Raw genomic sequence first — 25255 nt, 5'->3', positions numbered from 1 at the left:
GTCTGCCCCTCTGTGGTAGGAAAATAACTGCAGGTCAACAGCTGCTTCATAGACCTGTAACTCAGGCGATAACGCCGAAAACACAGACTTTAAAGAACCTGCTAAACATGTTCCCCCCGTGCAAGGTTAAATCATTTATTGTGTCTATTACATTTGTAGCATTTTTTAACCTAGAAAATCCCTCATAAACCTTTTGGGTTACATTTTATACTTAGTTTGGCGATGAATTAAAAAATTGATAAACAAGAACATTTTGTGGATTCCTCTCATCTGTATCTCCACATAGTTTACTGTCAATGTAACGCTTCTGGCACAGTATTTGAACCTTTATTTGAGCTTTGTTCTGATATTTTAAATGAACAATCTATTTCATTTGATAATCTATTTACTTGAATCATCTTTCTTTCTTTCTTTTCTTCTCTGTGTTACATGTATTCTGTGTATTTTCTTGTCTTTTGTTGTCTCTGTTTTTGTCTGTTTTTGCATGTGCAGAGTTCTAAGAGTAGTGCCAACACTGTAAGTTGCAGTTTCTTCCTCTTTTCCTCTTTTTCTATTTTACTAATACTTTGTTCTGGTTGATTTATCATTGTGACTGACACTAAACCTTGCTTGTCTGACATCCATAGTGTTTCTATTTGTTGTGTTTCTTTACTGCTAATCAATACTCCCCCCTTATACTGTTTGTGTCTATTGACCTCTCCGCTTCAGTATATCTAGTTCTCACAGTTATAGGAACTAGATACACTTTGTATAGATACAATTTGTATAATATTCTAACATTGTTAGAATAAGGGGGATAGAAAAGACTAAAAGACCAGGAGGTGGATCGATATTAAGGAAAAGTTAGAGTGAGAAGATACGTGTCGAGTGTGTTTTATGAGAGAAAAAAGCATGAGAGTTTTCCATAAGTCCTTGGGGGTTGCATCTGCTAAGCCTGTCCCATTTGTATCAACACTAAAGAAGTCAGGAGGAGCCGGACCCCAGAGGGGGTCAAAGGGAGAGGAGGTGACCCCTGTTCCTGGGGGAGGAGGCGCAGGGGGAGAGGTGCGTAAAGAGCCTGAGACTCCCACCATCACCAGAAGAGCTAAGAGCACCAACCCAAGCCCTTCTGTCCTCACCTTGTGTGTCTGTTATCCCCCAAATGTCTGCGCTCACTTGCTCTGACGAGCCTCCAGATGCTTGCACTTTGTCGACTCTCCACAGCTCTGCACATCCTGCTTACTGAAGCAGATACACAGCAAACCACACACTTGGTTTGCAAGTTTTAACCCCTGCTTTGCTGCCTTTAGATTTATTTTCAATGTAGATACACTGAACATTTGGCAATTTAATACCTAGGATTGAGTCAACATAAGAGGACTTTGTTTCATTTCTTATGAATTATATTCTAGGCTAGTCTGTACACTGCTACTGTTACTGCTAATAGGCCACACCGCTACTGTCACGATCCCACTGTCACCATTACCTGTGTTTCACCAGGCTGTACTTCCTGTGTGTTGTGTAGAACACCTCATGTTGCCAGATTTCATCACATAAGTATGTATTTCACTTAACCAGCATGATACTGAAGGTTGCTTTTCCTGTTTGTTGGCACAACCAACTGTAACTGTTGCGGTCATGCTCATGTAAGACATGATGATAATTAGTAAAACTACAGTATCTCACCACCTTTCTAAAACCAGCGAGAGAGCGTCAGAGTTTATTGTGTTTACATGTTTGTTTTTCACTGTATAACTGGCAAGCGCGTGTGTATTTATCCTCCCTTTCCCAGACGGAGTTGGAAAACATAGAGGCGACACAGGGCATGTCTTCAGAGACGGCGGTCACCTTCCTGTCTCGTCTCATGGCCATGGTGGACGTACTGGTGTTCGCCAGCTCTCTCAACTTCAGTGAGATTGAAGCAGAGAAGAACATGTCGTCAGGAGGGCTGATGAGGCAATGCCTCCGTCTGGGTGCGTGTTCTACTTCGCTGTCTTCAACAACATTTTAAAACCGATCTTATGATTGATCGGTTAGTCTACGAGATGTCATGACCTGGGATATTTTCCCAGCTCCTAAAGTGACATCTTCAAATTGTCACTTCTTTATCCAACAGTTCAAAACCCAAAGATAATCATATTACTATGATATAAACCAGAGGAGAGCCACTATTTGATTCTACAATACTGTTGACAGTGATAGAAAATATTCCCCCAACTGAAAAATAGTGTGTAAGACAACCTTAAATAGATGTGCAGTGCAATAGATATGCATACAGTCACTCACCTTCATCGGGCTAGAGTCTTCAACTATTGAACTCAAAATGTTCAATTTGCCGCTTACTCATAACAGGGCATTGCTTATGTCATTGATTGATAGTGCATGTTCATTTTGTGCTATTTGTCTTGGATTGAATGTACACACCCTTATTGCAGATACATTTACGCATCTGTAGTACGTCAAAAAAGAAATACTATGACATAAAAAGCTCCCTCCAGTGTAAAAGAATTACAGTTTTCATTTCCTCTCTGCGTCCATCAGTATGCTGTGTGGCAGTGAGGAACTGTTTGGAGTGCAGGCAGAGACAGAGAGATCGAATCTGCAAGTCCTCCCTAACCAACAGCAAGTCGCAGGACAGCCTCCACAGTGCCTCCACCAACAGCAAGGTACCACACACACACACACACACACACACACACACACACACACACACACACACACACACACACACACACACACACACACACAAATCCTGCTCCACAACACTTAAAATCTGACATGGAAACGTGCATATGTATGATGTATGATGCACCACAATTGACATGCTGTCTTCCTTATTTAGCAGGATCCAGACAGACTTCTGCAGGATGTAGACATCAATCGTCTTCGAGCTGTTGTTTTCAGAGATGTGGTAAGCATGTATTTGTTTGTATTTTAAGTGTATATCTTACAGCATGCTTGTGGGTACAAGTGCAACGGACAAACTGTGGTATTAACTAAATAAATGTGTGTGTGTGATATTTTTCTGTAGGATGACAGTAAGCAGGCTCAGTTTCTGGCGCTGGCAGTGGTCTACTTTATCTCAGTTCTTATGGTGTCTAAGTACCGGGACATTTTGGAACCCCAGCGAGAGATTGGCAGGTCCACCAGCCTATCGGGGAGAAGCATCCGCCACGAGATTAACTCCCCAACCAGTACAGGTGATTCTCGTTTTTCTTTTTACTGCAACATCCCCAATATTAGAGAGAAATCTTGCAAGAGCTTGTGTGGTGACTCATCATTGTAGCGTTTCTATAGTGAATACTCGCTTCAGGCAAACAACAATACCTTTGTCAAGAATATCAGACAGCTACAGGATGTAAGAGAAAAGGAGAAAGAAAGAAGGGTACTACTTGACAGAGAAATAAAACTCACAAGCAGGAGAAAATAGCTGAAACATAATAAAAACAGACAATATGAATTTCTTGGCAATGCACTTCACTAAAAGAAACTACTTTGTTGTGCCATTTCTGTGTGTGTATTCCTCCAGAGCACCCATCCACAGCCTTCTCTGACCGTGACAAACAGACCCCCACCCCCGTAGACGACTCGCCCCGGGCTGGCCTCCCCCACACAGACTCAGGCATCGGAGAGGAGGGCCATGTGGCCGGATCCCTGAACGGCTCGGAGATGGGTCTTGGGCTCGGCCTGGTGGGGAGAGAGACGGACAGAGACAGAGACAGAGACATGGGGGGAGGAGGCACAGATCTACTGTGTAGCCTGTCGGACGTTAGAAGGTCACAGGAAAGCCTTCTGGATTCCCCCCACAACCCCAACATCAGCCAAGCCCCGCCTTCGTCCATCTCCAGCATCAGCCAAACAAACAAAGGCATCAATGTCAAGGTTAGTCTGTGTGAGACATGTCACAAATGTAAATGATAAATGTCTTGTATTGTCAGTCCAAAACCCAAAGATATTCACTTTAATATGATATAAAAACAGAGAAAAGCAGGAAATCTCCATATTTGCCAGTTTTGCATTAAAATGACTTTAACAATTAATTGATTTAAAAAATAGTTCTCTATTTCTTTTCTGTTGATCGACTATTCAGTTAGTCAACTAATCCTTGCAGCTCTAGTGGGACAGATTTTTAATGTCAAGTCTGAATGGCGTCAATATCTTTCCACATATGCAACTTTCAGTGAGGTTGTATCAGGTTATGTATCATTAAAACATGCACATTGTTCTTACTCATATACATTCATAGTTTACTGCTGGAAAAAAAGAATTTAAGTGAAGTTGTTCTGTATGTTGGCTTTTGTCAGAGGCAATAATAATGTTTTTGCAACGCGGGAAATATTAACCCCAACATTAAAAACAACATCCCCAAAAGTACCCCTTTTTGTACCCCAAGAATTATTCAGCTCCTCACAGCTTGTGTCCTGTAGTCACCGGATGTGTTGTTTCCTCTCAAACGCAGGAGATCCTGAAGAGCTTGGTGGCGGCTCCAGTTGATGGCGGGGATTTGGGACAGGAGTCCGGGCCGACGCCCTATCACCCGGACCCTGCCCTGAAGACACACCCCATGCTGCCCATGCAGTTCCACTCCTTCGACAGGTCAGTCCCAGTTCCTGTTTGACCTACAAGAGGCAGAACAGCAGAGAGAGATATCAGAGTCAGTACGGCCTGACACATCCATCAATTCATTGAATTTTTCCAGTCAATACTGACGTTTGGTGATGTGTTTTACTCTAATGCTATTTGTCAAATTTGCTATACATCAGTTTTGGAAAAAAAAACAATGGACGCAGAAATCAATCATTTGATTAGTATTTAGAAAACAACACAGCCCTCTTCTGTTTGTAACATTTACAGGCTTACACCATGAACTTTACTTGTGCCGGCAGTGATTTCCTTAGTGAAACTCCTAATAATGCGCAGATAAGAACATTGTTATGTGAATTCTGCACAATGGCTTGTTACCAGCTTCTTGCATTTATTGTGCACTACATGTACTTGAGAACAGACACGTTTAGTTTGAGAATTCAATATAGAAACAGCAAAACAATGATTTGTTTTTAGTAGCAGCGATGCTATGATAATAAAACATGACTGAGTCGCTGTTGATTTCATTATTCACTCCCGTTGATTTAAGACTGTCAGACTTAAAATCTTATTGGGATAGAGATGCTGTTGCTGAATAATAAAGTCGTTGTGCATGTCATGACAGGACATAAACAAAATCTAAGCAGAGGTTAAAATGTTTCTCTCTTGTCCAAACTGTTAACATATGCTGCAGTGCTGAGTGATGACCTGCCTATATGTCCTGTACATCACTTAGTCTCCTTGATCCTGCTCTGTGGCAGTCCTTGAGAGCTACGTTATTGATTGAAGACAGTGTGCATAATAGATCACAAATGGCTCCATGATCCATCTCCAAGATGTCCACCCGATGTAAGGCGTCTGATTCATATAAAATAATGGCAATCAAACAGTATTTTATTAGTGTTTTTAAACAAAGATGCTTTAGGTATCACTGTTATATTAGCCATACTTTAAGATACAAATGTGCACTATCCCTAGTTTTTAGTTACAAGCTTATAAGAAATAGAAATAAATCAGATTGTATTGTGCTTCATGTGTTTCTGAGAAAAAGGTTTTATGACAATTACAAACTGATTTATAGTCTGAAATTATGATCGTGCAACTTTTCAAAAGCATTTTATCATTTTTGAGAACTACATATGTGTTTGACATTAAAGATATTCCCTGATGTTGATTTGCTGAAGCTCCTAATATCCCAAAATATTATTTTTAGCTCCTCCTAGACGCTGTCAGGTGGTGTAGCTTAAGGGCTTGTGAAAAAAAACTGTTGACAAGTATTAAAGGTTAAAACTATTTTTATTTGGTAGACAAAGACCAAATTCAATGTAGACGGATGGAAATAACTGACTTTAAAAGGTTAAACAAAATGCTTTTAGTTGCTCTCTGCATTGTAGTTATAGTGGCATGAACCAACAGTAACCAGTGACCATCACACACCGCAGACATCACCGAGGAGCGTTTGATAAAAGAGAATTGTGTGTGTTTGTCTGACTGACGCCTTTGTGTCTCACCTCTTACAGGAGTGTCGTGGTTCCAGTCAAAAAGCCGCCACCCGGCAGCCTGTCAGTCAACACGGTGGGCACGCCCACCACCTGCGGAGCCGCCACTGCCGGCAGCACACCCAATATATTTGCCGCTGCGACAGCAACACCCAAGAGCATGATCAACACTACAGGTGAGAGATAACACACAGATATAGTGCACTTACAAATATATAATATATAATATAATTCATCCAAATATATATCTTATATATTTTTAGCCACATATATCTTTGCACTGCATCTATTTAGTGTGCATGCAAGGAGAGGCGGCAGACAGACAGACACCGTTAGTATGACGAAGGTGTTTGTGTGAAAGGCCTCCGGCAATTCAAAGGCAGCTCCATGAATCACGAGCTTTCTACTCTTGTTAGAAAACTTTTTGATGCTTTACTTTGCTGTCCTTTGACAGCCAGAACAAACTGCCAAAGAAACAAACTCAACCATGACACTGGCAGATACTGTCATGATTACTTTTAGCCTATTTCAATGACAGGATCCAGATCAATGGTCGCACACTGCACAGCAAATGTAGAATATTTTGGACATTAACAAGAAAGTTCATTTCGGGGAAATCTCCTCTGCCGGATAATGTGCCAGTCGCACATTCGATGTTCCATGCATACAAAATAAAAGGGATAAAGAGACAAGCCTGAATTAGATATTCTTTGACCGAAATATGTTATTAAATAAGAATAAATTGAAGACAAGATAAGAATGAAATACACATCAGCGGACATGCAGACTCATTGTAGCATCAGAGGCTTTCTCAGCCTGGCAGACGTATTAGACTGTATCATACATGCATAATGGACAAGCAAGGGATTTGTTCCCCGGAATGGATTTTATATATTGATTGCAAAGCTATTTTCACAAACGGGGGCCATTACCAGAAGACAAGCAGCAGCACGTCGAGTGAAATGCTATCCAAATTGAATTTGGCCGGGACATTAATACATTAATTGTATTGTTATCCTGCACGATAATCTCGGTCAAGCCTGATTCATGTCACAATAACGCTCGTCTTAAGTTTTTCATCACTCTCCCTCTTCTCTGTCCTGTCCAGGTGCCACAGACTCTGCCTCATCTTCCTCCTCCTCTTCTTCGTCGTTCGTCAACGGTGCGACTAGTAAGAATCTGCCAGCGGTGCAGACAGTGGCACCCATGACAGAAGACAGTATGGAGAACATGAGGTCAGAGCGCTCAACACGACAGAAGCTCTTTATGGCTTCAACCATTCACTTTCCTCCCGCTCTTTCTTTTTTTTTATCCTCCCTCAGTGGCTTTTGTTTTTACGTTGATTGTCTGGTTTCTTGGGTGCCTGTCGTTTTTTCCCCCCAATTCATTCCTGTCCCCCCCTCTCACTTCACACTTAGGTTTGAATTTTTCCCAAAGAATTCTCACTCGCAGCGCACTCTCAGTCATTACTGATATTATATATATATATCAAGGTTACATGGCATCCACATGCTTTTTGAGAAATACCTGAAATTAAAAAAATATTCTGACATAGTTACAATAATTAACAACATTTTAGCAAAAGACAAAAATGTAATTGCTAATTTGCACTGATTCCAATAATGCTCTGGTATACACTAATAATAAATAATAGTCTTCTGAAAGCTAGTAAAACTACTTTATCTGTGGTAATTCACACACACACATCTTCTGCTCACCTGCACGCATACCTCCCACACATCAGTCTACACTATGGTGCTCTTCATCCCTGACTTGGCAACTGTGTTTTAATGTCACAATTACAATATACTGTAGAGTATGAGAATAACAGACCCGATGGATTACTTATTTGAAACCCTGTGTTTAAGTTGTGTTTCCATACTTTGTATAGGCGCCTGATACTCGCTAAAATAATCGCTGTTAATAATCAGGACATAGCATTACAATAAGAAATAATATATCATTCTTTTGAACATTGTAGCAGTTTGTACTGTAACATTTCTCTAAATGTACTTTCTCCTTCGACATGTTAGCGCACACGCATTTGAGAGAGTGCTTGCGTGCGTGTGCGTGTGTTCTTTAATCAGTGTGCATGTCTGTACGTGTGTGTGGTTTGTATTGCAGTGCCTATTGTGAGGTGGCGCAGTGTGCGCTGCGCAGCGGTCAGACGCCCCCTGAGCTCAAGTCTTTTAGCTCTCTGGCAGGCTTCCAGGCAGCTCCCCGAGATGCAGGACAGTGTTTTAGGCAAGGAGATACTCTTCCTGTCCCCATGCGCCACCCCTTCCTCCCTCTGCCCCACATCCACCACCACACACCCTCTGCTAAATCCAACACACTACTAAATATTCCCAGATTGCCATGGGAGAAAGGACAGACGTCTTTACTAACGGCTTCAACAGTTAGCATCACTCGTGTTTTTAAATAAGCACGGTCAAACACTAACCCCAAACTCAAGATCAGACCTGAGTCAAACTGTCTTTGCAAATAAGCAGTTCGCTTAAAAAAGACTCAAAATCCTGTTTTAACCTTTACTGTAACAGTTGTCACCCATCGAATCCTCTGAGCAGCTTAAAACTAGTGACCCAGGTCTGTTTCACAGAGAATATGCACTTCACTGCCATCATGGCTCCATATTTGAGTATATTTACCACTGTAGTTTAAAGTAAGGACACTTTTTTGCAGGTTCATCTTTTATTGCACTTCCATCACACACTAAGTTCATTAATAATTGGCCTTAAACCTACAGTGCCATCAACCTTTCTTTACTAATACTAACCCAGACAAAGTGCTTCCAGAACAAACCATCATTACATGCATTTCATTCTTTGCATCTTCTCTGTGCATTCCAGACATTATTCTATTTCTTTCTCTGTAACCTCTCTCAGCTTGCGTCTCCTCTCCTGTGTAATCTGTCCTGCGCTTTCCTCTCGTCTTCTCACCTATCTCTTCTCGCCTGTTTTTCTCGCTCCCTTACTCACCTGCTGTACATCCCCTGAGTTGTTCCTCACATGTTATTTCATCTGTTTGTTCCTTATTTTATCTTCACTCCTATTCTCTTCATCTTTCTCTCACTTTATTTTCCGCCACAGCATCACCACCAAGCTGGAGCGTGCTCTGGAGAAGGTGGCGCCCCTGCTGAGGGAAATTTTTGTGGACTTTGCCCCCTTCCTGTCCAGGACGCTGCTGGGTAGCCATGGGCAGGAACTGCTCATAGAAGGTACAGGTGCTGTACACGGCTCCTTTTTCTCTAACTGGCGTCTCTCTGTGGAGTCTCCCCATTCACTGTCCCTCACCGCGATGTGTGTGTATGAGAGAGACTGAAAAATAAACGAGTGAGTGGACGAGTGGACGTGTTGCTGTGTGAGTAGTTGAGAGTGACTGAGTGAGTGAGTGGGTGAGTGTCTTTGAGCTGGCTGCTTCACTCATTCGTCAAGCAGGTATGAAGTCAGTATTTTTGCACAATTTTCAAACAGCTAGCTAGATAATGACATTAAATCAGATTAAGTTCAGTTTTAGCATTAATACTATGGGTATTTCACATTGTTCTAAATGTGATGCATTCTACCCTCTGCCCACCTGCTTCCTGGCGTCCTGTTTTCGTGATCCACCGTCTCAATGTTCTCTCCCTCTCCTCCCTTCCTGCTCCTTCCCCTCCCTCACCCTACTCTCTCCTTCTTCATCTTGCTCTCTACTGTTTGTACCTGTCTTCTCTGTGGCATGCTTTTTATAAACTTGACTACGATGACTGTATACAATAGCAGAAACCACTGACACCACAGTGTCTTCTTTGATGATATTTTTGTGTCTCGCAACGGTGTGTGTGTGTGTGTGTGTGTGTGTGTGTGTGTGTGTGTCAGAGAGAAAGAAAGAGAGGCTCCTGACTGTGCTGTATGTCTCTGTACTGCAGGTCTGGTGTGCATGAAGTCTAGCACGTCTGTGGTGGAGCTCGTAATGCTGCTCTGTTCTCAGGTTGGTAACCTCTCGCCTCTCCTTTGTGTTCACTGCCCTGACACAAACGATCCACCTTTCCAAAGCATGAAAAAAAATCATCCTTAACTTGTCACATTTCTAACCAATTCTAAAAAGTGTTTTGTTTTTTTAGACCTGTAATAATCAGCTGAGTCCTCGCACACAGGAAGCTTTCAAGTTATTGATCTGCATTGCGAGGCAGGCTCGACTATGTAATGAGCGCATTGCAGATGTAATATAATATCAACTTATATGAACCATCACAGCATCGCTTTCCCACATCAACATCAAGGCCCCAACAATAATCTTCCTTGTCTTCCATGCACATAAACTTTTTTGACTGGATTTTACTTTAGGAACAAAGTTCAAGCTCAAAGGCTCCATGTAACACATTCAAAGACATTATCTCTATGTTCCTGAATAACGACAACAGAGAGGCACTTACCACTACAGAGCTGGCGTAGGCTGATCAGTGTCCTATTTCTTTTGTATCACGAAGTTGGTCTTTCTCTAAGAGCTCTTGTCCTTCGAGGAGCCCTCCAGCTTGTTCAACTCTACTGCTGTTATCTCCGTTTTCTTCTCTCCTCTCTTACTGCTTCATCTTCTACCGTACCATCAGAAACCTCTGCTTTTCTGCTCCAGTTAAACTCAGTGTTACGGTGGCAACTGTTTTTTATCTTCTACCACTTTCCACACTGCCCCGTCCTCTCACCACTCCCTCTCCTTTCTCCTCCTCTCCACTCTCTTGCACTGGCTGCTCGTCAGCATGTATAGTATTACCCCTGGCTCCGGCCTTGTCTGCCATTAGATGCCCAGGAGAGCGAACCCTAGCTCAGATATCGATCCTCTGGATGGGGTGGGGGAGTGGGGGGTGTAACTGGAGATGCTCCCACGTGTCCTTCACAGCCTTAAGAGCTAATGGAGCTCTGATACTTTGAGGCTTTCAGCAACACTCTCATCCTGCTCAGAAGTCTCCACTGTAATATGCACATAAAACACTCACATGCTCTTCAACAGGGTGCATTTTTATTGACACTTAGAAAGCTCTTTCATCCTTAGTCTACGCTGTTCTGTGTTAGTGTACCTTCACACTGGTGATGGTAAATATTTCCTCCTGTATTACATCTGTATTCACCTCTTACTTGTTGATCAGCTGATTAACCGCAAAACAACAGCTTAGCTCTGTGAAAATATATTTAGTGTGAAACTAAAGACATTTGTCAAATTGTCCTGCTCCCACCAACAATGCTAATTTAATATATATATTAAAAAAAAGAAAACGAAGCTCACGCAAATAAAAACCAACTTAGAGTCTAAACATAAAAGTTAAAATAATGGAGAAAATATATGATAAATAAAACATAAAATAAAGTTGTATGAATTAGACAGTAATGGCAAACGCATAAACTGAATGTGAACGGAAAGTGTAGTAAATGTATACGCTTAATGCCAAGTTTAAATATATAAACAGAGGCGTAAACAGTATATTAAAGAAAATAGTGACATTATATATTTGTGGACAATGTTGCAAATTGATAAGACAATATAGCACAATTCAATATTCAAATTCAAATTCAAAATTCAATATTCCCATAGTGTTGTTAGTAAGTATCTGGATTTCTTAGGTATTTAATTCCCACTACTCTACCCCCAACCATATTATGTCTATAATATGTGTTTTCTACAATCAGGAGTGGCAAAACTCCATTCAGAAGAACGCTGGATTGGCCTTCATTGAGCTCATCAACGAGGGAAGGTAATCCATCACACAGACTGAATATCACCCCATAGTATTCCCTGTGTTTCACACATTAACAGCTACACTGTTATCAGTGCTTAACAACTAATGGGAATGTTAGATCCCTAATGAGAACCATGCCAAGATAAGTGCACAGTGCCATGTGTGTTCAATAGGAAGTCGAGTCATTACAGTGCAATTAAGTGTACAGTCTGCTTTCAGTGCCTGTGATCTTGTTTCTTTTATTCCAAACTGTATTGTACATAATTAAAGTACAACACAAGAAAAAACAAAAACATATATACATCCCAAAATAAAAGGATGCACATTTTTTTAAACCCACTTTTTACCCATACATACATAAGCTTCAGCAGCAGATGGAGAATTAGCTTAAATAGAGGTGCTGCTAATATGTGTAATGGTTATCGCTTTCTTCACCCCGTCACCAGACTTCTGTGCCACGCCATGAAGGACCATATTGTACGTGTGGCCAACGAAGCAGAGTTCATCCTGAACAGACAGAGGGCAGAGGATGTACACAAACACGCTGAATTCGAGGTAAGTACTGTTTGCCATGACATGTGACATCATTAAAGCATGCAGGTATAAAGCCGTGTGAAGTTTCCAACAACTACCACTTTTTGCATTCAAACAGATTTTCTGTGCGCCTGTCTCCACGTCACCAAAACCTCCTCATCTCTGCCACTAACACTCTTTGGTTTCTCACTGTTCCTGTGCTTACTCTGTACCTCTCACTCTCCTCCAGTCTAACTGTGCCCAGTACGCTGCGGACCGGAGAGAGGAGGAGAAAATGTGCGATCACCTCATCAGCGCCGCCAAACACAGAGATCATGTGACCGCTAACCAGCTGAAACAAAAGATCCTCAATATTTTGACCAATAAGCACGGCGCGTGGGGGACAATGTCACAGAGGTGAGCGGGAGATGAGAGGACCTGGGTGTCCAATTATACTCTGGGACACTTTTAGATTGCTGCTCCACAGGATGTCGTTTGACAGCAGGCGTTACGCCGGTTGAGTGCACAGGGAACGCTTCTTGCATGTAATGAGAAAATGACATCAGTGTGTGTAGTGTTTATAAAGTCGGCCCACCATGTTTGATCCATATCACTATAACACATTACCACCGTTTTACCATTTACACCATACATTCATGAAGCCAGTAGAGTAGAGTCAGCTTCACATCTTTTTAGATCGTAGATAGGATCGCTGCTTAATATGGACATTTATGAACGATGGTCTGCGTAACGCAGGCTTCACGAAACCATCAGGTCCTGTTTAACATAATTAATTGTACATCGACTTCAGCACACACACACACACACACACACAGCTGAATGCCAACCTCGTAGCTGCCAGCTGTGAAAGACTGATCTCCTTATTTAGCGCACTCACATACACGCATTAAATCAATGATTGCTTGCCATCCAGATCCTGCCTCCAGACTTGGGGAGGACATGTGATTTAATTTGAGGACATGTGACATGCAGCATCTGAAGAGTGTCTTCTTCCTGTCACTGTTGATTAAGTCAATTGTACGCCACAACGTGCATGCTGTTAATAATGCACTCAGATGAAGAATTAATTCAAGTTAAATTGCATCTGATGTATGCAAACTGTTTGTTGATATTAGCATAATGCTGATTGATGTCACACTTTTCATCATATTTCATATAAGTCATTTGAATGTTTTTTTCTCTCAACTTAAAGCCAGTTATTGGTGTTTGCAGAGTTGGAAAGGTTTTTTCAAACTCAACCCTATGGTCAAATCCTGCCCTTTAAGCCACCGGAGAGGAACCTTTTGACTGTAGGAAATGAGTTCTGGAAGTTGCCAGCGTAAATGTCAGCTGCAACTTTACCTTCAACTCCAACTTTATTGTCCCTTAAGGAAAAGTCCCAAAATGCACACTTTGTTTGCCTCCCACCATTAAAATGACTCATCTTTGTCCTTCTCCTGTTCATGTCTTCAGCCATTTACATGACTTCTGGCGTCTAGACTACTGGGAGGACGACCTGAGGAGGAGACGGAGATTTGTGCGAAATGCCTCTGGATCCACTCACGCCGACGTGTCACTCAAAGCTCTGGAGGACTACGGTCAGTAATGTGTACCGTTGTAAACATGTTTGTGGTTGGTCAATATCTGCGTTTTGCATACACTTAACCCTCACTTGCACACTCAACACAGGTACAGAAGAGGAAGAGGAGGAGCTTAAGTCGAAGAAAACCTTCCGTAGCCAATCAGTGGTCACCCAGAGCCCAGAGGCGGAGCTAATGCTGGAGGGAGACGATGACGCCGTCAGCCTGCTGCAGGAAAAAGAGATTGATAACCTTGCTGGTAAGATGCACTCACACACACACACACACACACACACACACACACACACACACACACAGTCACTATGTTACAGTACGATTGAACTGTAAACTGTCTCTTGACTCTTGTTTTTAGTACGTTTCCGTCCACGACTTTTTACCTCCAAAGGCAAGTCATTTGAAAAGTTCTGCAGATGCACTAACCATCCGGCTAAATCAAGACTATTAAATCATAATTTACTCAAAACTGACCAAATACCAAATTTAATCTCTGTGTTCTGCCACACCTGATGGATGTTTTATAATAGTGGGCAGAAGGCAGGAGAAGCAAATAAATAATCAATCTCACCTAACATGAAATAACTCTATTACAGTACATGTGCCATTTAATGAGCTGTTGTGTGTGATAATTGCGTATTACTGTTGTGTATCCGGACCTGTCAGTGCTATGAGTAATACATTTGTCCCCCCCCCCCCCCCCAGGCCCCGTGGTTCTGAGTACTCCGGCTCAGTTGGTAGCTCCAGTGGTGGTGGCTCGAGGCACTTTGTCCATCACTACTACTGAGATCTACTTTGAAGTGGATGAAGAGGATCCTACATTCAAGTCAACTGAAGCCAAAGTAAGAGCAGGATGTCTTTCTTTATTGTACAGTATATACATATATATGTATAAGTTAGCATTTTCTCTTTTCACTTACTGATTTTCACTCATTGATGCAAATCATTTGGGATACATTTGTCTATATAGATATACCTTTATGTTAAAATATTTTTTTCAAAGGATGTCCAACCTCAACAGGTACTGGCCTACTCAGAAGGTCTGCACGGAAAATGGATGTTCAGTGAGATCAGAGCCGTGTTCTCCAGACGCTACCTGCTGCAGAATACCGGGACTCGAGGTCTTCATGGCCAACAGAAGTGAGTCTGCACATTTCTCATTTCTTACATGAACTCACATGTATTGATTTTTTCATAATATCAATATTATGCTTATGATTCAAATATTTCGGTGCTCCTGTGCTGTCTGCACATAGTTTAAATGAGGTAATATGCATACGTATGGCGCACAGTTGGCATCTTCAGGAAAAGTTTTGAGGAATGCTTCTGCACCTGTAGCTCGCCGTCTGAATCAGAATCAGAAATCCTTTATTAGTCCCACAACGGGGAAATGAAACCTTGTTACAGCTAAATAATGTTCTGCCTACTGTGTTCTTGGTGCAACGGCACCATTTAAACTTTACGCCGACGCCAAAAAAAAGAACATATTGCACATAGCTGCAAAACTTTATGGGCATGTTTGCTCTGTAATATCATTAGCACAGTATTGTTTGTGACGGGGAAGATAGCTGGTGAAGTGATGCGCAATTCATGGCTGCTATCAGCTGCCCCAATCCATTCTCTGCGTATATTCTCCTAAATATTTCCTTCTGTGTACTGTAGTTCAGTACACAGACTAATGTCCTAACACCCATACTGTATTGTATTTGCTGTTTAGTGTCTGCACCTTTCCATATGCTGATTATATCTCGTGTCTTTCTCTCTCCAGCGTCTGTGATGTTTAACTTCCCTGACCCGGCCACAGTCAAAAGGGTGGTCTACAGTCTCCCCCGGGTTGGGGTCGGAACGAGTTACGGCCTGCCACAGGCCAGGTGGGTGCAGTGAATAGTCAGCTGGTCCTCCACTAGAGGTATTTCTTCCTGGTGTGATAGAAAGACATTTTAATATGTGTGTGTTTGGTGTGTGTCCCAGGCGGATTTCCTTGGCCACCCCTCGTCAGCTCTTCAAGTCGTCCAACATGACGCAGCGCTGGCAGAGGAGAGAGATATCCAACTTTGAGTACCTCATGTTCCTCAACACTATTGCAGGTAAAATCCACTATTCATCATATTTCATGAGCTGTCACTCTGCCAAGTCTGTCATTGTGGATCTTAGCCTCTAAATAATATATGGACCATTAGTGGTCAAACACACAATCCTATCTAATGTAGCCTTCTTTGTTCTCGCACCAAACAATTGAATTAGTTGAGAGAATACTTCCTGTGTTTTTTCATTTTAAAGCTTATTTGCTGTGAAGATTTTGACTGATGTGACATCATTTTGTTGCTCTGACAGTTCCTGTTGTGCTGTGTTGTTCAAAAATAACTGCACAGCCAGAGATTGATGACTTCTTTTGTATTTCTCTCCATGTGCATGAATAAAAGAAGTGTATAAAAAGACTTTATTGGAGGGAACAGATAAAGAACCTGGAAGAATCTTTGACAGCTCCAGCTCAGCTGCAGTTACATAACAACAGTCACTAATGTGACCTGTAAATACATATCCATAGAACAATATGTGAATACGAGCAGCCACAGTGACAATGGAGGAATTGGTAATGAATTAAAAACAATTACTAAACATTTTATATATTAAATGTCCTCTTATTTTTAGATATTCTAAAATATTTATAAATAATACAACATGACATATTATATATTTATATATGTATATAATATAAATGCAGAAAGAGTTTCAAATACACATTTAATTAAATGACAGCTAGTGAAAATGTGTTTGAAGGCCTGCTCTCTGTTGGAAATATATTTTATCACACTAACATTTGATTGTCGGCGTAGTTGCAACACCAGTGTGGCACCTAATCTTTGGTCGCATCAGCAAGTTAACATTAATTAAACGTTTGAACTTAAATTTGAAAAGGCGTGAAGGTTTTGAAGCTGATGAAGTGATAGACAGTCCAGCGGTAAAGCGTGTCTTCATACGATGTCGACCATCTCTGTGTCACAACTATAAAGGAATAATTTGACCTAAAATCATCATCATATTTTTTTCCTCTCCCATCTTTCATTCCTATAGGGAGGACCTATAATGATTTGAACCAGTACCCCATCTTCCCCTGGGTCTTGACCAACTACGATTCAGAGGAGCTCGATCTCACACTACCTGGCAACTTCAGAGACCTCTCCAAGGTTAGAGCACTCTGACACACAACGCTGCTATGAACCCAAATTAAGGGTAAAACACAGGTCCATCAGTAGCACTCATATACCAAGGCTTAGCAGGAATCTCTCCTTGTTGCATGTTCACCAATCAGAGTAAGAACAAAACTAAGACTCATAATAAAACTGTGGATGTAATTCCCTGCTTTCCCTCCTACAGAGGATCAGAGCGATTGACCGTCTAAAATAAAAATATGACATGCTCTCTGAAAGGAAAAGAAGAAACCTGCATGTATTGTTTCTTGTGTAATTGTTGACTTTAACAGATTATTTCTCTCTGGTTTCCTCCCAGCCAATCGGTGCACTGAATCCCAAGCGAGCGGCGTTTTATGCAGAACGCTACGAGACGTGGGACGACGACAGCACGCCTCCTCACCACTACACAACGCTGTACTCCACCGCTCATTCAACACTGATGTGGATGCTTAGAATAGTAAGTAGCTGCTGCACTTCCCACACTTACAGACTTTAACCTTCAGCAGTCGCTGGAGCACACGGTAGTTTGAATTAATTTGTCTATTCATGTGCCCGTAGGAGCCCTTTACCACGTTTTTCCTCAACGCTAACGATAACAGGTTTGACCATCCGGAGAGAGCCTTCTCTGGCATCGGCTGCTCGTGGAGGAACTGTCAGAGGGACACAGCTGATGTCAAGGTAACTATTCCTGATTCCTGACGAGTTAAGATGCAGCTCTGTATTAAGGCAAACAACTGAAAACACAATAACGCTAGTTAATAAGTTCCAGGGTTCGAAAACATAATGTTGCTTCTCATTCTAGTTTTCATTTGAAGATCTCTAAACGTATGAAGAGTGACAATAACCATTTGAACATTGTCAAAGCCCTGGATTTCATCGTGAGGGTCATATACCTCATATGGTCATACAATATGATCGTACAAATAATTATAATTTTGCTTCAAACTGAAAGATTAGTTTGTTTCTGATCGGAACCAGTTCTCTAAAGTACTTAAAGCTACTTTTCTGACTGGTTAAAATATCTGAACGTTTTGTAAGTTCTGAAGGAAATTATTAAAATATTGGTGAAAACAGCTTGTGTGTGTGTGTGTGTGTGTGTGTGTGTGTGTGTGTGTGTGTGTGTGTGTTAGTCAGCATTGATGTTTTACATTGTTATAGATTTTGTAAGATCAGTAATCATTTTAAAGAAAGTAATAATTTTTGTCATTTTGTCCCATCAGGAGCTGATCCCAGAGTTCTACTACCTCCCTGAGATGTTTGTTAACAGTAATGAGTACGAGCTCGGCGTGCGGGACGATGGAGTTTCTGTGTGTGACGTGGAGCTTCCTGCCTGGGCCAAGAAGCCCGAAGACTTTGTCCGCATTAACCGAATGGTGAGAGACAAAGTCTTTTCTAAAAGAAATAGTTTTGTTGTCTCTGCCTTTTAAATCCTCTTGGGAGACACTGAAAATATTCTTGACTCTCTCTCTCTCTCTCTCTCTCTCTCCTTCTGCACCCGTCACTTCGACCAGGCGTTGGAGAGCGAGTTCGTGTCGTGCCAGCTTCACCAGTGGATTGATCTAATATTTGGCTACAAGCAGCGAGGGCCAGAAGCAGTCCGATCTCTCAACGTGTTCAACTTCTTGTCCTACGAGGGAGCGATCAACCTAGAAAATGCAGACGCTGTGCAACGTGAGGTCAGTTTCCATGACAACAAAGCACCCTTGTTTGGCTCACAAATCGATCATTACGGTGCAGAGATCTCCCCCTTGTGCGTTTTTCATTCAAGATCGAATGGTATCATCACACATCAACGTAATGTTCAAAGCTCTGAGATAAATAGTCACGAGATGGTTATTCCTCTCGGCTCAGGGATTCATTCAAAGTACACACAGTTCATGTACCTCTGGATACAAAAATGTTTCTCAAAAGTGTGTAACCTAACTCTCCCTCTGCTATGTTAACCCCTTCTCTGTCTCTCCGACTGTAGGGGATTGAGTCCCAGATTCAAGCGTGTGGTCAGATCCCCTCCCAGCTGCTGATTGAGCCCCACCCACCTCGCTCCTCCGCCATGCACCTGGTGAGAACGCCACGACATCCTTAGCAAACCTAACTTCAGTTTTCAGTTTCATAACAGTGTTGCCTGTATATGCTTAGAAAAGAAAAACACCCGCTCAGCTGAACTCACACATTTAATAAATATACTTTAGTTGTTCTTTAAGCCAATGTTTTTTTATTGAGAGGTTGATATTGAGAAAAGTTCCACTTTGGGAACAGGAAGAGAGTTTTTCCCAAGGTTTCTCTCTTTTACAGACAGGTTGATGGATTTATTTTTCATATTTCAAACACATTTTATTCCTCTACACCGTTTGACTTGACTACATGCAAGCGCACGTGATGATGCAAGTTCTGGTGTTAGCCTCTCTGTCCTCCCTGCTACCCTCAGCAAAAACGAGGCCTCAGTGTCTCCACATCAGAGCCATCCATGTCCACCCTACCTGTCAGTCCTGAACCCCGACCAACCAGCGCCTCCACCTCCTCTCCTAGGCCTAGAGCCACCCTCAGTGTGTGTACCTGCTCTGACCCTGTGCTCCCACTAATATACCTTTTCCCCTTCCCTCCATCTGTTCTGTCTCTCCCTCTACCTCCGTCTCCATTTCCCCCCCCCCCTCCTCTCTCCCCCCGACCTTCCCCATCCCCGCTCTGCCCTCCTCTTCCTCTCTGTTCCTCTCTCTTTCTCTGTCTGTCTCACCAGTGTTTCCTTCCCCAGAGCCCACTGATGTTTAAGGATCAGATGCAGCAGGATGTCATCATGGTGCTCAAGTTCCCCTCCAACTCGCCCGTCACTCACGTCGCAGCCAACACGCTCCCCCACCTCAGCATACCAGCAGCGGTCACCGTCACGTGTAGCCGGCTGTTTGCCGTCAACCGCTGGCACAACACAGTCGGTGAGTGCGTGATAATAAAAAGAAACTGAAACCAAAGATTGTCAGTTGTACATCTTTTTAAAGTTACACCACTTTGAAGAATGGAACATGATATTTTATTATCTAAACATTATACAGCATTTATTTTGAGCAACTTTAACAAAACTACATTATTGCAATCCCTTGATAATACAGTAACATACAAAGTTCAGCATAGGGCGGCAATGATTAGTCAATTAATCAATAAGTCAAGCAACAGAACAATCTCAATTATTTATTTAGGTCATTTATCAAGGAAATATGTCAAATCCATGTTCCAGCTTCTCAAATGTGAAGATGCCTTTTTTCTTTTTAAAAATAGAATAATAGCATTTAGTTGTTTTAGATGATTGATCAAACAAATGCAATTAAAAATATCACTTTGGGCTATGGGAAATTGTAATTGTAACATTTTCTTTTTGCAAATTTTAGGCTAAAAGTTTTAAATATTAATACAAACATGTTCATACAAATCACATAATGAAAATATTTTCAGTAGTTATGCAATTAAGACTAATTTATGGAAGCCTGTATGGCTCATAAACCCAGTGAGAGTTTACTCTTATTTTGTCCACATGTTGACATATAAATATGTGTTAATTAAACCCTCAATTAACCTTTAATGACCTGATTAGCGCAGCGGGGTAGGTTTAATGAATCGTGGTAGTGTAACTCTGGAGGGTCATAAGGCAGCCGAAGTGACTTTTATTGTGGCGCTCTTATTTTGTAACATAAGCGTGCATTAGAACATTCATCAGAGGGCACTCGACTCTGGGATTACATGATAGGTTGTAGTTTAGCATTTACCCTTCACCGTTTTATGATGTGTGTATGTGCGAGTGTGACTGACTTTAATGTTTTTACCCTTTATCCTTCAGGCCTCCGTGGAGCTCCAGGATACTCCCTAGAGCAGGCTCATCATCTACCCATTGAGATGGACCCTCTCATAGGTCAGTGCACAAAAGAATCTCCACAGCTGATTTAATTGCGTTTTTTTTTTGTAATGATAATATTTAGGACACAAGTAGTTGGACTGAAGTGAATATATTTTGTGATACTGGAGATTTATGTACATATATTACTGAGACGCAGAACTAACCCGAGTGACGAAAGATCAGGAAAGGTTAGAGATTATTGAAATGCTTGTGAACCATATTGCATTCGTATGCCCTCATTAACCTACTGACATCTTTGTGCTCCCATGTAGCAAACAACTCGGGCGTGAACAAGCGTCAGATCACCGACCTCGTGGACCAGAGCATCCAAATCAACACACACTGTTTTGTGGTTACTGCCGACAACCGCTACATCCTGGTTTGCGGCTTCTGGGACAAGAGCTTCCGTGTTTACTCCACTGAAACGGGTGGGTTTGCTAATAACTTTCAGACACACTTTTCTTTTTACATATGCACCTGGATCCATGATTTTCGTATTTATCGGTCCAGAGATTTAGTGATTTAGATTTAGTGACTCTACATGTTTAACCTTTGTATTTTTATCCTTGAAGTTAAGTAACCATGGATAAACAAGTTCTAGGGTACGCACAGTCCCAAAAACGTTTACAGGTGCTGGATCAAAAAATCGAACTAATGCCAGCAAACTTAAATGAATAGATTTTATTACAGTGTTTGGATCTTCTTTAGTTTTATTCTTGCATTAGTCGAGCTATCGTAGCCTTCAAAAGTACGAGTAGAGAGCACACGCTGACTTCCTCTGCCGTTTTCTTCCTTCCTCTCCACAGGAAAGCTGACCCAGATAGTTTTTGGCCACTGGGATGTAGTGACGTGTCTCGCCAGATCAGAGTCCTACATCGGAGGTGACTGCTACATCGTGTCGGGCTCCAGAGATGCCACTCTTCTTCTGTGGTACTGGAGTGGACGACACCACATTATCGGGGACAACCCTAACAACAGTGAGTGGCGTCATGGTGGAAACAACATGTGTGGATGTTTCTCAGTGTGTACATACAACACTACAGCTCCCAGAGGTTGATGGTGTCTCTGACTTTGTTTTCTATTCCAGGTGACTACCCTGCTCCCAGGGCAGTTCTGACAGGACATGACCACGAGGTGGTGTGTGTGTCTGTCTGTGCAGAGCTGGGACTGGTTATCAGTGGAGCTAAAGGTTTGTGTGTCGCTTTGAGAGATTTCAATTCGATTTTTGGATTATTTTCACACTAAATGATACAAATATTAAAATGTTACAACCCCTTAGATGCATTTATCATTGTTGTGCCAGTCGCAAAAAACAGTGGACGCATTTAATTTCACTCATTGTGGTCTGGAGAAAAGCTGTACAATAAAAACATCTTTTAACTGTCTTTCTTTGGTCTGTCTCCTCAGAGGGCCCGTGCCTGGTCCACACCATCACAGGGGATCTGCTTCGGGCCCTGGAGGGGCCAGAGCTGTGTCAGCGGCCCCGCCTCATCTCAGTGTCCAGCGAGGGCCACTGCATCATCTACTATGAGAGAGGCCGCTTCTGCAACTTCAGCATAAATGGAAAACTGCTGGCACAAATGGAGGTCAACGACTCCACACGGGTAAGGCCTTCAGAGTTAATACTGTTTATGTAAACATGCTGTAATATTCTTTTTTTGGTGTATATTCATGCATGAATACTGTCGTTTGTTTACTCATAAATAATACAGAGCCATTGAGCCTCTCTTGACCTCTCTTTCTCTTCTTTTTCTCTCTCCAGGCGATCCTGTTGAGCAGCGACGGACAGAACTTGGTGACAGGAGGTGATAACGGAGTTGTGGAAGTGTGGCAGGCGTGCGACTTCAAACAGCTTTACATCTATCCAGGCTGTGACGCAGGCATCCGTGCCATGGACCTCTCACACGACCAGAGGTAAAACAGACAGGGTGCCACTTTGACGGACCAACTGTTGTCGGGGAAACTGGGTCACCAGGGGGCAGCAGAGAATACCGAATGATCAGTAACAGGGCAGTTCTTTTACCCAAACCTCAGATGGTGTCCCAGGGAAAATACACAATGATTGATGCTCTGCAATTTTCTAAAGTATGTGTATAGTTCGGTTTACAGATGTGCCTTTCTTTGTGCTCTGCCCTCAGGACTCTGATCACTGGCATGGCGTCCGGCAGCATTGTGGCGTTCAACATAGACTTCAACCGCTGGCACTACGAGCACCAGAACAGGTATTGAGGTGGACAGTGTGAGGAAGAGGAGGAGGGAGAGAGGAGAGAAGAACAAGACGGAGAGGAGGCGATGCATTCTGCTGTGGATCTGCAACGCGGGGAAACTAAAGGTACCGAAAGGAAGGAAAAACAAGTGCCGGACCTTAGGCTCTAATCCCTTGTGAAGTTTACTTGATTTGAGGATGCGGCAGCGCCGGTGGAAATAACTTCCGCCGTGCATACGTGTACGTACACACACGTGCGTGACCACAGACACATAATACCCCGAAGATACACACGACAACCTGCTAATAAAATAGACAGACTGCAGAATGGGGTAAAAGAGCGAGTCAAGCAGACCTTGTAGAGGTCAATCATACCCGTACCACTCACAGGACTGCTGCAGTTGCCGTTCCTGGTACGCTTAATGCTTCACAGACAAAGAACCTACATTTTTGTTTTCCTTTATATTTTCATTCTCCATCCATTTTGCTTTTTACTTTTCCTTTTGACGGGAGTTCAGTCTAGGAATTATTTGGGTGGGTAAATTAAGACTCCTTCAAAGTGTCTAAACTGATTAGAAAGGGTCAGAGATGAACCAGCCCCGCCCACTGTTCAAAAACCGGTGCTATTGGCTTGATCCTAAAATTCACCCGTGAAAAATTGCCTGGGGTTATGATTTTATTTGTTTTCATCTGGTTTTATTTCATTTAATACTGTTGATTTTGTATTCTTTTATTTTACCTGCAGCAGGGTTAAGTCCGATTCTTATGTAAATAAGGCTCTGCTTCCTTCAGAGTCGACACATGTTCTTTCACTACACAAAACTGCGCTTATCACCTTTAATTTATTAATGACTTGCTGTATGTAAAATATTGTGTAATAATTATTATAATGTTGACAAGACGGATGATAATAACGGCAGTGTCAAGGATGGTGATTGTTTTGCCGAAGATGATAACGATAAAGAGATCTTGCCAGCGCCACCGAGGACGACCACCACAAGACTGACATAATTTCCTTTGTATATTTGGTGATTGTTTTGTCAAATATGTACATATAGTCTTGGTTCAGGCTTGGTGGGAGACTTAATCAGCTGAATAAGACTGAAAGCGCAAAGGAAACCTTCACTTACCCACATTTGTTGATTATTTAAAAGAAGAGAATCAAATCAATGTAAAAGTTTGTTTTGTATTTGCACTTTGCACCAATCACATATCATTATTTATTAGCTTGGTTCTTTCTGGTCGGCTGCCATTTTGTTTAGGTCCATTTCCCCTTCGGGATTATTTGTGCATTGATGTTTGTATTTAAAGCGTTGAGCTCATGTGTGATTATTAGGTTTTACAACCTCACAGTTGTAAGCAATATCATGATTCTGTAGCTGATAGAGGTGGGAAGGAGGGAGGAGAGGGGATGAAATGTGAGATGTACTGTATGTGTGAAGCCATCTTGATCAAATGCGCACATGCACATACTCTATCGACAGGTTCAACTTACGTATCCAAAAAAAGGTTAAATATTTTTGGATCTATGAAACCCTAAAAACTATTGTATTCATGTTTTATTGCAAAGATGTAAAATATGACATGTGTGAGTTGAAAAAAAAATCATGATAAGAAAAATAAAATATGCAAAGAATTTGATGACTTGACTTTTCATTGGTCACATATGCTGTTTATCTAGAAGGGTTCTTTTTTGTTGTTGCTTCAAGACAGTGGCGCCGCACAGAGAGAGGACTGAAAGGAATGTTCCTTCCTTAAATGATTTGGAGAGACTTGTGGTTAAGAGCTTGCACTCCAAACACACTCGACTACATTGTTTTGCTTTGCTGTATTTTTCCTTTTAGATGTCGTGTTACTGTCACTCATTTTCTGCAGCACCTCCTAAGAACACAGACTCAAGACGTACAGAGAAATTAAAGTTTAACAAAATGTCCAGTTTCCATCTTCAGCACTAGCTGCCTGCTTTTACCATCTGTAGGCTCAGGTCCTGTATTGTCCCTCTCTGCTTAAATCAAAGCCGTTAAACAGCTGAAGTTCCCTTCAGCGAAGCCTGTAACTGAAGTGTCAGCTGAGTTTACTTAATTGCATGCGTCAC

The 25255-nt window shown here is 42.0% G+C and overlaps 1 protein-coding gene across 1 annotated transcript in view; it reads left to right on the top strand.

Annotated features, from left to right (window-relative positions):
• nbeaa (neurobeachin a) overlaps positions 1-24796 on the top strand; it is an 87172-nt gene extending 62376 nt beyond the window's left edge. The window contains 37 exon segments of the mRNA XM_029447776.1: positions 493-516; positions 961-1044; positions 1772-1952; positions 2521-2645; positions 2822-2890; positions 3011-3179; positions 3509-3861; positions 4439-4575; positions 6084-6238; positions 7171-7297; positions 8187-8306; positions 9152-9279; positions 9970-10031; positions 11723-11787; positions 12219-12327; positions 12536-12702; positions 13759-13883; positions 13975-14124; positions 14586-14722; positions 14902-14991; positions 14993-15020; positions 15649-15751; positions 15852-15967; positions 16956-17068; positions 17391-17531; positions 17633-17752; positions 18295-18447; positions 18586-18750; positions 19044-19133; positions 19809-20001; positions 20898-20969; positions 21227-21382; positions 21761-21931; positions 22042-22143; positions 22362-22558; positions 22717-22868; positions 23093-24796. Coding sequence (XP_029303636.1) covers positions 493-516; positions 961-1044; positions 1772-1952; positions 2521-2645; positions 2822-2890; positions 3011-3179; positions 3509-3861; positions 4439-4575; positions 6084-6238; positions 7171-7297; positions 8187-8306; positions 9152-9279; positions 9970-10031; positions 11723-11787; positions 12219-12327; positions 12536-12702; positions 13759-13883; positions 13975-14124; positions 14586-14722; positions 14902-14991; positions 14993-15020; positions 15649-15751; positions 15852-15967; positions 16956-17068; positions 17391-17531; positions 17633-17752; positions 18295-18447; positions 18586-18750; positions 19044-19133; positions 19809-20001; positions 20898-20969; positions 21227-21382; positions 21761-21931; positions 22042-22143; positions 22362-22558; positions 22717-22868; positions 23093-23183 — 4740 coding nt within the window. The 3' untranslated portion in view covers positions 23184-24796.
• The last annotated feature ends 459 nt before the right edge of the window (positions 24797-25255 follow it).

Source organism: Cottoperca gobio, chromosome 14, assembly GCF_900634415.1.
Source record: "Cottoperca gobio chromosome 14, fCotGob3.1, whole genome shotgun sequence".
NCBI classification, from domain to species: Eukaryota; Metazoa; Chordata; class Actinopteri; order Perciformes; family Bovichtidae; genus Cottoperca; species Cottoperca gobio.
Note: the sequence above shows the minus strand (reverse complement) of the source record. Positions and strands in the feature narration are given on the sequence as shown.